Raw genomic sequence first — 15,188 nt, forward strand, 5'->3', positions numbered from 1 at the left:
TGTGTCTGTGTTAATTGGTTTCCCTTTTCTTTGTTGAAGAGGGTCTGTGCAATCCTTCTGCCTAGTCCGCCATCTTGCCCCGCCTCCCAGAATATATCACTTCATTGTGTTTTGTTTGCATTTCCCCGATTACCAATAAAGTTGACCAACTTTTCATAAGTTTATGTACTAATTGTGTTTTCCTTTCTTTGAAAATGCTGGTTCATGTCTTTGACTTACATTTCTATTGGGTTGTCTTTTTCTTACTGATTTGTAGGAATTCTTTATATATTCTGGATAAAAATCTTTCCATAGTTACATGGGTTGAATATGTCTTAGTTTATAGTGTGTCTTTGCACTGTCTTTATGCTTGTCTTTTGTTGAACAGAAGTTCATTATTTTAATGTAGTTGTGTTTATCACTCTTAATGCTTTGTGCTTTCTGTACCATATTTAAGAACTCTTTCATTATGTGGAGATCAAAGAGTTTCCAACATTCTAAACATTTTTCATTTTTGCCTTCCATTTTTAAATCTTTCACTTTCCTGAATTTGTTCGTTTGGTTTAAAGTAGGGATACAATTTCATGATATTTTCCATATGAGTCTTTGTGCCATGTATTTTCTGTATGGATAACCACTTGCCCTTTCCTTATTCTCCCTTTCCCTTTTAATGTGCAAACACAATCTGTCATAAATCAAGTTTTTGTGTATATGTGTGGTCTGTTTTTAAATTTTTTTATTCTGTTCCATTAGTCTGTTTATTCTAGTACCAGACCATACTATCTAAATTATAATAGTTTCATTAGAGTTCTAACTGCTAGATAGCAAAAGCCCTATCCCCACCTCCATCTTGCTCTTGCTCTTCAGGGATGTATTGGTATTTTGGCATAGATTTTTAGTCAGATTGTCAAATTCCACAAAAATACCTGATGAAGATTTGATTTGTTACTTTACTTAATCTTTAGCTCTTATGAGGGAGATTGATATGTTCTGAATTTGAGCTTCTAACCCAATAAACATTGTATGTATCTCCATTTCTCCATTTATTCGGTACTTCTTAATGTCTTTGAATAAAGTTAGCTATTAGTTTTTTGTAGTTTGTGTGAAACTTTACAGAGCAAATTTGTTTTCCATTCAACAGTTCTTACACATTTTGTTTTGTGACATTGGTTACAATCCTCTCGATGTAACAGCACTCTTGTCACTTCCTCCCTGGGTTCCCCATTTCCCTTCATTCTTGTTTCCTGCCCCCTCTTGCCTTCTGAAAGGAGCTCTGGTGGCCTAGTGCCTAAGGCATTTGACTGCTCACCAGAAGGTTGGGGGTTCAAACCCACCAGTCACTCTGTGGAAGGAAGACTGGGCAATCTACTTCCGTAAAGATTTGTTGTTGTTAGGTGCCATTGAGTCATCTCCTACACATAGTGACCCTATGCACAGCAGAACGAAACACCGCCTGGTCCCATGCCAGCTCCATGATCCTTGCTATACTTGAGCCCATCACTGCAGCCACTGTGTCAATCCATCGTGTTGAGGGCCTTCCCCTTTTTTGTTGACCCTCTACCTTACCAAGTATGACATCTTTCTCCAGGGAATGGTCCCTCTGGCAACATGACTAAAGTAGATAAGACAAAGTCTGGTCATTCTCACTTCCAAGGAGCATTCCAGCTGCACCTCCTCCAGAACAAATTTGTTAGATCTTTTAGCAGTCCATGGCACTTTCAGCATTCTTCACCAGTAAAGATTTACTGCCTCGGAACCCAAAGGGGGTTGCTATGAGTCGGAATTGACTTGATGGCAGTGAGTTTGGTTTTTTGTTTTGTTTTTTTGGTTGCCTTCTGAGCTTTGTTTTGGGGCAAATGCTGCCTTTTGGTCTCTTGTGGTTGATTGTACTGAGGAGTTCATTCCTCCCTGGTGGTAATATTCTGTGTAGGCTTGTCTGTTCTTGGCTGAAAGCTGATCCCCAGGGGTTCCAATAAAGTTTTATAGTTGTCATCATAGGGATCTTGTATAGCTTTTGTTAGATTCATTCTTAGCTTCTTTATATTTTTTATTTTATTGTTAGTATTTTTCTAATTAAATTTTCTGATTGTTGCTTTTGAAATTGTGTTTTGGAATACAATTGACTTTGGGATATTTTTTATTCCGATAAGCTTTTAAGAAACTCCAACACTGTTTTCCACAGCAGTTCTACCTTTGGTTCTTATATATCTTTTCAATAGTTATAGAATTCTAGTTAGTATTTACTTTAAGTACCTTGGCCATTATTATTCTATCTTCTCTTGTTGCTAATGAGAATTCAACGTTTAATCTAATTGCCATTAGTTTGAAGGTGCTCTGTCTTTTCTCCGTTTTTAACACTCTCTCTCTCTATTTGATGTTCTGCAGTTTTACTGAGATATATCTAGGTGTGGATTTCTGTTTATTTATCCTGCTTGGAACTTGTTAGGACTTCTTAGATCAGAGGACTGATGATTTTAAACAATTTTGTAAAACTGTCAGCCTTATCTCTTTAAATACTACTTGTTCCCCATAGCCTAATGTAATTATGAGTAGATTTAGTTCTTCTCACTCTTTCTCTATATATTTTAACCTCTTTTGCATATTTTCCATCTTTCTGGGCTACATTTCTGGATACATCACTTCACTACTTCTCTTTTTATTATGGCCTTAAAAAGAGCAGGTTTAGTAGATTGATGGCTTCTGGATCCAGATTAGACTGGGCTGATGAAAGAATGAGGGGTGAAGAGTGGACACATCCGCTAGAGTTAACTCAGTACAAATTTTGTTTGGAAAGGGACAGAAAAAATAGGAAAACTTGATGATGTAGAAAAGGGATAATTTAGGACTGAAATTTCTGAAAAAGTGAGAAGGAACAAGGTTCAGTTTTTTCAGTTCTGTGCTTCATTTGTGTTTTTGTAGCACCCTTTCGAAAGATGAGTAAAAAAATTTGTTTGTTTGTTTGTTATCAACCTAAGGTGAGTATAAGGTCAGTTTAATAGATGCTATTATTCACTCATCCACTTATTCATTCAAAAAATATTCAACTTGCCTTTTATGTGTCAGGTACTGGGGACATAACTATAAACAAGTTAGGCATGATGATCCCTGTACTCAGGAAGCATATAGTTTAGTGGTGGTGGTAGGAGAGTGTGATACAGGCAAAAGGCTTCAAAAAGGGAAGTATGAGGGCATTTAATGGGACCTTAATTCCTTAACTTCCTCTGGGGGATTAGAACTGTAACATTTAAATTGATTCCCAAGCAATGAGAAGATAGCCAAGAAAATTCTGGAAGAACATTCTGAGGAGTGAGAAGAGCATGTATAAAGACCATTGCCATAAAAAATCTTAGAGGTTTAGGAACTGAAAGACACCAAGAGCATAATGAGTGACAGAAATGAGGCTTGGAGGGCTATCAGGGACCACACAGTACAGAATCATAAGAATTGTGGACTATCCTAGAGCAGTAGGGAACCATTGAAGGTATTTAAGCAGAATAGTGAAATAATCCATTTTCATATTATTTTGGGATAGATACATGAGGCTACTGGAGCCTGATGCCATTAAACCTTAAAATCATACAATTAACTTCTCTTTTTACAACTACTATTTGTTTACTAAGCCATCTACTTTGGCTTTTTCAGTCAGACGTGTCATAGTTTCCTTGGAATTAATTAATTGGTTCTCTCTCTCTCTCTCTCTCTGTGTATGTGTGTAGTGTAAAGAGACAGACAGAAGACAGACATACAGAGACACACCTGGTATTTAAGATACAATTTTTTAAAGTTCAACATAGCAATGAGAGAATGAGCCAAATCTATATAAACCAAACTCACTGCCATGGAGTCAGATCAGATTCGACTCATAGCGACCCCTTCTTGGTTTTCTGAGGTGGTATCACTACCGAAGTAGATTGCCCAACCTTCCTTCTGAGGAGTGGCTGGTGAGTTTGAACTGCCAGCCTTCTGGTTAGCAGTCAAATGCCTTAGGCACTGCGCCACCAGAGCAAATCTATATAGCATGTTAATAATTAAATATCCTATAGTCTTAGTCTTAGAATTCTTAAACTGCTCTTAAAACTTTGGTAGCACAGTGCCCAAGGCACTTGACTGCTAACCAGAAGGCTGGCGGTTCAAACCCACCATGCCACTCCTCGGAAGGAAGATGGGGCAATCTAGTTCCATAGTGATACTGCCTCGGAAACCCAAGGAGGGGTCGCTATGAGTCGGGTCCGACTCTATGGCACATAACAACAACAACATAGTCTTAGAATTCTTAAACTGCTCTTAAAACTCTAGCTGTTTTTAAGTTACGTTATAGATTCTAAGAAATCATGACAGATACGTAAGGATTTGCTTTAACCCCTAAGGTTTTCACCTTAAATAAGATTGTTATACTATTCTTATTTCTCTGTTTTATTGTAACTATTATAATGTACTATTTTATTTGTTATCTACTTCTTTAGAGATTATTCCTAGTTTTCATTTTTACTAACTTGATCTTAACCCTCAAATTTAATACTTAACACTGTAGTAGGTGCTCAAAAAATATGCTGAGTGAATCATGGGTATCTTTTAAAAATTTCCTTTCTTACTTAATTCCCTTCACCTAAAATGTACTTCCCTTTTTGGACACTCCTTTTTTTCCTTACTTCATAGTTGTCAGTGTTCAGTTCTAAGTGTCATTATTTTGCTGTTTTCCCTTACTTGAAATCCCTTTTTAAGATTTAACTGTCCCCTATCTTTTTCTTGGGACTCATGAACTTGTCATTTTGTATTCTAAACCTTGTTTGCCTGCTTTCTCTTATGAAATGACTTTCTTCTCTTTTGATCTAATTATATATTGAAAAAAAAAAAAGCTTTTGAGTCTGTTTATGATTCTGTGCTTTGTTTTATTACACTTTTCCTGTCCTGATGAACTATGTATTATTACTATTTAATTGATAAGCAAATTTTTATTTATTTTTTGTTTTCAGTCTATTGAAGACAATGAAGTGTATTTGCCTAATGATGAAATTTGGACCTATGACATGGATAGTGGGTTGTGGTAAGTAATTTTGAATTGTAAATTGCCCAATCTTAACATCTGTTTAAAATGTGTTTACAGACTATAGGTAATTTAAGACCATACTTAGAACATACTGAGACATTCATTAAGTCTGCCTTGTCTTTCAGTGCTTTATTCTCTGTGATTCCTTCTTCCTCTTGTTCCTTTTACCCTTTTCAATTCTTTGTCCTTTACTGTTCCTCTCAAGATCAATACTATCTCTGAAGACTCTGCTTAATTCTACTAATTTCCAGTTCTGGTGACATATATAAAAATCCTGTAATTTTTTTCAGCAGGGTGAAAAAGTCTTTATCATGGATCTTCTTACAGTTTTACATACTGGCATACCGTTACATTTAATGTCAATGATTGGCAGTGATAATTTTCACTGAAAAAGTACTCATGGAGTTCAGAGAAGATTTTGATTTACTTTGAAAAGTTATGGGATTCTGTGTTCTTTTTGCTGCAGGACAATGCACCTAATGGAAGGAGAACTCCCTACCTCCATGTCAGGAAGTTGTGGTGCTTACATTAATGGAAAGCTGTACATTTTTGGAGGATATGATGACAAAGGATATAGCAATCGAGTAATACATTCTTTTAATTCAAGGGTGCAGCAAAATGTAACATTTAATGTATCACATTATCTCAGAAGTTTACAGATATTTTAAAAAGAAGATGTGTGTAGAAAGTCTTAAGTTTATTATTTATGATTTTTGAAGATAACTTGAAAATGCAGCAGTCATTCACTTCTCTTCCTCCATGTCTTTCTGCTTCAGAATTAACTACATACTCAGTTGATATCCATGATGGGAAGGGATCCATTTCAGCATATCTTATATATAATTTTTCCTTTAAAAATAAGGTTTCATTTTCATTAATTCTACAATTAACATTTTTTATCTATAAAAAAGAAAAAGTAGTATTACTGATTTTTAGATGACAAGTCTATCTGAGAAAGACTTAAATCTCTATCTCCTAATTATATTCTCCTCTTTTAAAAGCTTTATTTTGTTGATTTGCAAACAAGAGATGGAACATACGTTTGGGAAAAAATCACCAACTTTGAAGGACAGCCACCTACACCACGTGATAAACTTTCCTGCTGGGTATATAAAGACAGGTAATACAGCAAAATGTTGTTATGTGCCGTGGAGTCGACCCCGACTCATATGCTGTAAGGACATCCAAATATACAACAAAGCTAACAAGGGGCAAAGTTAAGATAACTTCTTGTTGTTGTTGTTGTTATGTGCCATCGAGTCAGCCCTGACTCATAGCGACCCCTTCTTGGGTTTCCAAGGCAGTATCACTACGGAAGTAGGATTGCCCAACCTTCCTTCCGAGGAGTGGCTGGTGGGTTTGAACCGCCAGCCTTCTGGTTAGCAGTCAAGTGCTTTTAGCCACTATGCTACCAGAGCTCCTAATACAGCAAAATAGTCACTAGTTAACTACATTTGGCTTGGGGCCGCAACATAGAAAACTTGAAAGTCTGAATTTTTCAACATAGGGTAATGCAAGTTTAGGACGTGGATACGTGTGAGGATACAGGGTTGGGATGAACGAGGCCAGGAGTGAGAGCTAGACCTTTCACTATATACTTTTTGATATTGCTTCAATGTTTGAACCCTGTGAATATATTATCTATTTGAAAAATTCAATTAAATAATAAATAAACTTAAAAACTAAATAATTGCGTCTACCATTTTTAATGGTAAAATTTTTTGGTAGTAATTTTTAATGGTAGAAATAATTATTTAGTTTTTAAGTTTATTTATTATTTAATTGAGTTTTTCAAATAGATAATATAGTTACATGGTTCAAACACAGTACACAGTGAAAGGTATAGCACTCACCCCTGGCCTCATTCACCCTAACCCTGCATTCTCACACTTGCCCCTATACGTATGCAAATAACCACTTTCATTGGTTTCTTTTGCATCCTTATAGCAGTGGCTCCAAAGCTTGCCTGAGGATCTTTTGAAGGTTCCAAAGCCCAGTTGATACCCCAGATCAATTAAATTACAATCTCTAGAGGGTAGGTCACAGGCCTTAATTTTTATTAAAAGATTTAGTTCATCTGTATATATATATGTATATTTATAATTATTGGTATATTTGCATTTTTAAATTATAAGATAGAAGAAACTTTTGTTCTCTGATTTTATTATATCCTAGTTTTATTGCATTGAGATAATTTTTGGAATTGAAGGTTTTTTTGTGTCCTAATATAGGGTCAGTTTCTCATGAATATTCATGAGTATTTGAAAAGTAAGTATATTCTTGATTATCAGGGCACAGACTTTGATATTATATGTCCATCAAATCTTCTTTATTGAGTGTAATGTTTAGGTTTTGCATTTCTTTATTTTTCTTTACTTGCCCTATCTCAAATGGAGATGAGAAAGGTAAATTTAAGCTTCTTAATTAAACTCTCTCTTCTTTTTTTTAAACTGTGATTTGGGTGAAAGTATACAGAGCAAATTCATTTTCCATACAACAGTTCATACACATTTCATTTCATGACATTCAATGACTGCAATCCCCATAATGTAACAGCTCTCTTCCTGCTTCCTCCCTGTGGTTACCTTTTCCCTGTGTCCTTCTTTCCTATGCATTCCTGCCTTCCAAGCTATCTCCCTATGCAAATACTGCCATTCTGATCTCCCATGGTTGATCTAAGGAATGTACCCACCTGGTGTAAATGTTCACCTTATATGCTGTCTACTGTTTGCTGGAAGCCATGGGAGTGAGTTCAATTCCAGGCCCAGGGGGTGACTAGGGGCCATAGTCTCAGGGGTTTCATCAATCTCTATCAGACATGTAAGCCTGGTCTATTTTATGATTTTGAATTTTCTTTTGGGTATATGTGTGTGATTTGGGTGAAAATTTACAGAGCAATTTCATTTTCCATATAACAGTTCATACGCATTTTATTTCATTACATTGATTGCAATCCCCATAATGTAATAGTTGTCTTCCCTATTCCTCCTTGTGGTTACCTTTTCCCTGTGACCTTCTTTCCTGTGCATTCCTGCCCCCTGAGCTATCTATCTCCTTGTGCAAATGATGCCCTCTGATCTCGGAAACCCAAAGGGGGTTGCAATGAGTCGAAATCACTCGATGGCAGTGAGTTTGGTTTAGTTTTTTCTTTTTCTTTTTTTTTTTTAATCTCCTGTGGTTGAGTGTTCTTGAGAGAACACCTACCTATCTAAGGTGCAAATGTTCACTTTATATGTCTATCTGTTGTTTGGCTGGAAGTTGTGAAAATGAGTTCAATTCCAGAACTGAAGAGGTTTCACCAGTTTCTATCAGACCAGTACATCTGGTCTTTTTGATGATTTTGAGTTTTGTTCCACATTTTTCTACCACTCTGTTCAGCATCTCCTACATTGATCCCTGTCTCTCTTTTCTTATATCTGTCATTTCTGCTTTATGAAAATTGTTGGCTGTGTTATTTGGTACCCAGTATTACACTTATCTGAATTGTGAATTGTAGTCTTTAACATTGTAAAATGACTTTCTTTTTCTTATTTAATGCTTTTGGACTTGAATCCCATTTTGTCTGATGTCATGACCTCTGCTTTCTTTTTATTTGTATTTGTCTAGTATACTTTTGCTTATCCTTTTAATATTTTTAGAAAAATTTTGTTTTAGGCATTTCTCTCATATATAGTACTGTTCTGGCTAACTGTTGTTGCATAAAAATCACCCCAAAATAATGGCTTAAAACAATAATAATCATTAATTTTACTAAAAAATCAGGGTTGACTGTTTTAGCTTGGCAGTTGTCTCTCAGGGTTTCTCATGTGGTTACAGTCAGTGGCTAGGACTAAGGTCATCTCAGAACTTCTTTATCACGTGTGATGCCTGGGCTGGGAAGACACAAACATCTGGAAAAGCTGGGACTCCTTGGACATCTCTCCTCCTCTCTATGTGGTCTTCTCACATGGCAGCCTCAGGGATAGCTGCACTTTTCACATGGTGGCTGAAGGCTCCAGTGTCCCAAGAGAACTGGACACATTCTTTACAGCCTTTTCTAACTTTCCTTCAGAAGTCCCATGGTGTCCCTTCTGCTACATTCTAGTTGGGGAAGGCTGTCACTAAGTCTTGCCCAGTTTCAAGGAAAAGGAGCCCCATGAACTGTACCTTGTGATGAGAGGAGCATCAAGAATTCAAAGATGTGTCTTAAAACAACCACAGAAATAAAATTTAGTTTGTTTTGTGATCCAATCAGAACATCTTTTTTTTTTCCCTATTGGCTGAGTTAAGCCCATTTGTATTTATTCATATCATATCAATGATATGTTTGGTATTAGCTCTATCATATTATTTTATGAACTGTATTAAAGGTTTTCACTCTATGGGCTATTTTATTTGCTTTTTATTGTAATTTATCTGATATAGAGGTTTGGATTGTTCTGTAGTGCTTATATTTGTATTTTTTATATATGACCTTTAGCCTCCATTTTCTTTAGATAGTATCTGATGGTTCCTATCTTAGTTTTCTAGCGCTGCTGAAGCAAAGTAGTACAAAATAGATGGCTTTAAAGAACAGAAACTTAATGACTTAAATTCTGAAGGCTGGAAGTTCAAATCAAGGCATTTGTGGTATTGATTCCTTCTGAGGGCTCTGAGAGAAAAACTGTTCCATGTCTCTCTCCTAGCTTCTGATGGCTCATGCCAGTCCTTGGCATTCCATGGCTTATAGCTACATGTGCCTCTGTCATGACATGGCCATTCTTCTGTTTAACTCTCCATGTCTATTCTCTTTTTTAATAGGACACCATTTAGATAGGATTATGATCCACCCTGTTTCCAAACAAATTCATGTTTACTGATACCAGGGGTTAAGACTTCAATGTATGTTTGGTTGGTGAGGGGGGCTGGGGTGGGGAGGGGACACAATTCAGTCGTTAACTGTGCCCTATCCTGAACATCAATAAAATTAGATTGTAGCTGCCTCTTTTCTTTACCCTTCCCTTTCCTTCAATATTCAGTTTTTGTTAATTATGTTTTTAGATTTTCTTTTCCATTTTTTGGGAAAGGGAAACCTCAGTTATGTATATGGTCTCCTTTTTATCATTTTCTTGACAATTCTTTTTAACCTTTTGTATGTGTGTGTGTGTGTGTGTGTGTTTTCTTACTACTTTCCTCTACTGGCTACTTTCAATTGATATGATCATATCGTTTTTCTCTTTTATTCTGTTAATATGTTATATTACATTGGTTGATTTTTTTTTTTTTTTTTTCATTTAACTAACCTTTAATTCCTGGGATAATCCTACTTGGAGACGATGTGATATCCTTTTTATTATGATGGATTCAAGGATTTTTGCGTCTATATTATGAGGGATATTGGTCTGTAATTTTCTTGTAATATTTTTATTAGGTTTTGATATTGTGCTTAGTAAGCGGACTTCATAAAATAACTTGGGAAAGTTCCCTCTCTCTCTGTTTCTGACCAAGTTGGAGAATTAATATTGTTCATTAGTGAAACCACTAATGGCCTGGAGTTTTCTTTGCAGAACAGATTTTGATTTCAAATTTAATATCTTTAATATAGATGGGGGCGTTTTTATTTTCCATTTTTTCTTGTGTCAGTTTTGGTCATTTGTTTGTAAGAGAATTTGCTCATTATTTTAAGTGTTTTAATTTACTAGCATATATTTAGTGATAGTATCTCCTGATTTTCTTTTAGCTATTTTGGAATCTGTAGTGTTTTCTTTTTCTCATTCCTGATGTTTGTAATTTGTGATTTCTGTCTGTGTGTTTGTCTGTCTCTCAAATCAGCCTTGCTAAGAGTGTGTCAATTTACTAATCTTTTTAAAAGAACAATTTTTTACTTTATTGTCTCTATTTTTATTTTTAATTCATTAATATCTGCTGTTAATTTTATTATTTCCTTTCTCCTACTTACTTAGGGCTTAATTTGTTCTTTTTCTGTCTTTTTAAGGTGGGAGCTTAGGACATTGATTTTCCCTTCTTAATTTATAAGCTCTGGTAGCATAGTGGCTAAGACACTTGCCTGCTAACCAGACGGCTGGCAGTTCAAACCCACCAGCCACTCCTCGGAAGGAAGGTTGGGCAATCCTACTTCCGTAGTGATACTGTCTCGGAAGCCCAAGGAGGGGTCGCTATGAGTCAGGTTTGACTCGACGGCACATAACAACAACAGCAACAAAGATATAATTCTACTATAAGTATGGCTTTTCTTTCATCCTATAAAATTTGACATGTATTTTCCTTACGATTCAATTTGAAATGTTTTCTAATGGCTCTTGTGATTTCTTTGCCCTATAAACTATTCAGAACTGTGTCATGTGATTTCCAGATATTTGAATATCTAAACAGCCATCTTGTTAGTGGTTTTTAATTTAATATCATACACTGTTTGATTTCATTGATAAGCTATTGAGACTTGTTTTATAGCTCTGCATATGGTCTATATCCTGATGAATTCCATATGAAATTGAAAAGAATATGTATAGCCTGCTATTGGTGGGTGTTGTATTCTGTATATATCAATCAGATAAATTTGGTTGATTTTGTTGTTTAGACATCTGTGTCTACTGTTATTTTGTCTAGTTGTTTTTATAAATTACTAAGAGAAGAGTGTTAACTGTTTGCACCACCCCAGGACTCCATCCAAAAGAAACCTCACTGCCAGTTGAGCTGATTCCAACTCATAGATAACCCTACAGGACAGAGTGGAACTGCCCCATTGGGTTTCCAAGGCTGTAAATCTCTTATGGAAGCAGACTGCCACGTCTTTTTCCCTTAGAGCAGCTAATGGGCTGAAACTGCCAACCTTTTGGTTAGCAGCCAAGCACTTAAGCACTATACCACCAGGGCTCCTTAAGGTTTTCCTGCATATCGTTCAACTTTTCTCAGTAGGTCAGTTAGCATTTTTATCATAGTTGTTTTTAAGGCCCTGTCTGATAATTCCTGGGAAATCACTGAGTCTGCCTATATTGAGTCTCTTGCTCATGCATCACACTTTTTTGACTTTTGTATGTCTTATAGTTTTTTGTTATATGCTGAACATTCTATATAAAAGAACAATAAAGACTGGAGTAAATGATCTTTTTCTCTAACAAGTGACATACCTCTTCTTTTTTTCAGGCCGTTAGAGTGGGAGTTGAGTCAACCTAATCTGTAGTTGATCTGCATTGGGATTGAAGTTTTAGTTTGATTCAGTTACCACTTGCTTCAAATGTTCCTAGGCAGGATCAGTACTTTTCTTCAGCAACACCTCATATTTGAGCACTGGAGATTTCCTAAAAAGTTTAAGCTGTGCTTCACAGTTGTTATTACCACTCAGAGCTTTGGGAGATCTTTGTCCCTGCCTAACAGCCTACCATATTTTTATGCAAAAAATGCACGTGATATGTATGTATACATATATATATATATATATATATATATACACACACACACACACACACACACATACATATACATAGCCAACCCCCTATGACATATTTTTGTAAGCTTGCTGTGCTAGTTTTTTTACATGTTGCTGTAAAAATAAAATAGCATAGAATGCTTATGAAACTACCTCAAGGAGGGGAGGGACCAACTGGCAAGAAAAATACAATGTGTGTGTTATTTGCATAAAATTACAGTAACTGCCAGGTTTGTTGTTGTTGGTTTTGAGTCTTTGATGAGTTCTCTTTGCTCTTGAATTCCACCTCCTGTTTTCTGCACTTTAGGCACTATCTTTCAGCCTTGAACCTCCTCCCCTAGCCTTGGTGAGCAGCTACACTATACTTTGAAGGTTGGGCATGCTTCCGTTCTGATCCCACACCTTTGAGTTGAAAGCTCAGATTGCCTCAAGGGTGGATTCTGAGCTTTCTTTTTCTGCTCCCAGCTGTTGATTACTGACCCTGAGCATTCATTGAAGACTATGGGAAAGAGTTATCAAGTGGATTTAAACTATGAAGTGGATTTAAACTTCCTTTGTAACTGAGCTCCTTCAGATTCTAATTTGCCATGCCAGCCTACATGTGGCTGTTAAAAATTCAGGTGATACCTCTTTACAAACCCTATCTGTGCTAGATTCCTTCTTTTGCTGTATCAAGGATGAAAGCAGCATGGGTTCCTTTTCTCCTAAGAAAGGTTCATCAACTTTCTGGAATTTAGTGCATTTAGTTTTCTTTATTCTCGTGAGTCTTTGATTTTTTTTTTTTTTTAAACTATAATTTGTAGTTTATCTGGTTTATTTAGGTTGTTAGAGTGAGATTTGATTTTTTTCAACTTTCCACAAACTGGAAGCAGATTTCTTAAAGTATATCCTTTTGTATTTGTTTTTCAGGTTAATATATTTTGGTGGTTATGGGTGTAGGAGACACAATGAACTCCAAGATTGTTTTGATGTTCATGATGCATCTTGGGTAAGAGAGTAATCACTGTTTTTCCTCTAATTAGTATAGCCTTAAAATATTTAAGAATACTAAACCTAATCTTTCCCAATGTAGAAGGTACCAATTTGGCATAATTGACACTGTAATAAAAACGTGTTTTTCCTCTTTTAGGTTTGGACCCAGTTAGAGGAGGGTCTGTCATCTAGTAGTGTTTGCCTTCATCACTACTGGCAGAGTAATTTGTTTTCTTACTTCTGTGGTCACTTTAGCTGCTTCTCTTAGAGAGACAGGAGAGGCTTCAGCACAACTTAGCAGAATTTTGTTCATACCTAACCACAAGGGCTATTGCTGACATACCTCTTCTTTCACATACATTCACCAGAATTATTGATAGCTTAGTCTGGCCCCTATATAAGAATGAGTATTGTTGGTAGTGATATTAACTTCCCCACCTATTCTTACTAAATAGAGAATAAACCATTATAATTAAAGAGGTCATGAATTATAAAAATTAAATCTTTTAAAAGATAATTTAAAAAACAGTGATCCCCACACAAAGATGCACAGTAGTACTTTTCAGTTTTACCTTCTACTGAAAAAAAACCCAAAAAACAAAAAACAGACCACCCAAACTCACTGCTATTGAGTTGGTTCCAACTCATAGTGACTGCTATTGTGTTTCTGAGGTGGTAAATCTCTATGCAAGTAGATTACCTTCCTTCCACTGAGCAACTGGTGGGTTTAGAACCACCAGCCTTCTGGTTAGCAGTCAAATGCCTTAGGCACTGCACCACCAGAGCTCCTTTACCTTCTACTAGCATATATTATTATTATACATTACTGATGTAAATGTATGGACACCAGTTAGTGTATATCTCTTTACAAATGGTCATTTTAAAAATTCCTCATGTTTCTACATGGTCTTTGAGTTTTTTAAGTAAAATATCTTTAAAGTTTTGCTATTTTAAGTATTACTGATAATTTTCAGAGAAATCTTACCATTATTTGTATCTCATTAACTCATCAATGAAATCATTCATTTTTTTTTTCTCTCCATAGTACAATTAAGGGAGCCCTGGTGGCACAGTGGTTAAGTGCTCAGCTGCTAACTGAAAGGTCATTGGTTTGAACCCATCAGTCACTCTATGGGAGAAAGATGTGGCAGCCTGCTTGTGTAAAGATTTACAGCCTTGAAAACCCAATGGGGGCAGTTCTGTTCTTTCCTATTGTTGTTGTTGTTATTATGTGCTGTCGAGTCAGACCTGACTCATAGCGACCCCTCCTTGGGTTTCCGAGGCAGTATCACTATGGAAATAGATTGCCCCATCTTCCTTCCGAGGAGTGGCTGGTGGGTTTGAACTGCCAGCCTTCTGGTTAGCAGTCAAGTGCCTTAGGCACTACGCTACCAGAGCTCCCATTCTTTGCTATAGGGTTACTGTGAGTTATAATAGACTTGACAACAGTAGGTTTGTTTTTTTTTGGGTTTTCATACAGTTAATTAAGCTAATGAACATCACCTGAAGTTTCTGGAATAAAGTAGTTTTTTAGACTAGTAAATTGCTTAGTTTACTTCTTTGACAAGTCTTGACAAAAATAAATAATGCTGTATTTCTGACATAGGCTATACAACTGGCAGAGAAGAAGTTAGAGTAGTGATAGAAGATTTTAATAATCTGGAAGATGCTAAATACAGTTGTTGTTATGTTGTTAGGTACTGTCAACTCAGTTCCAACTCATAGCAACCCTACAACAGAATGAAACACCGCCTGGTCCTGCGCCATCCTCCCAATGGCTGCTGT

The 15,188-nt window shown here is 36.1% G+C and overlaps 1 protein-coding gene across 1 annotated transcript in view; it reads left to right on the top strand.

The window, feature by feature from the left end:
• The window catches only part of KLHDC1 (kelch domain containing 1), a 79,517-nt gene that overhangs the window by 17,497 nt on the left and 46,832 nt on the right, over positions 1-15,188 (top strand). Inside the window, exons 2-5 of the mRNA XM_007943678.2 lie at positions 4,953-5,023; positions 5,493-5,610; positions 6,028-6,146; positions 13,341-13,419. Coding sequence (XP_007941869.1) covers positions 4,953-5,023; positions 5,493-5,610; positions 6,028-6,146; positions 13,341-13,419 — 387 coding nt within the window. The remainder of the gene's footprint in view (positions 1-4,952; positions 5,024-5,492; positions 5,611-6,027; positions 6,147-13,340; positions 13,420-15,188) is intronic.

This window comes from Orycteropus afer, unplaced genomic scaffold (genome assembly GCF_000298275.1).
Source record: "Orycteropus afer afer isolate SDZICR_OR568_19922 unplaced genomic scaffold, OryAfe1.0 scaffold00111, whole genome shotgun sequence".
Taxonomy (NCBI): Eukaryota; Metazoa; Chordata; class Mammalia; order Tubulidentata; family Orycteropodidae; genus Orycteropus; species Orycteropus afer.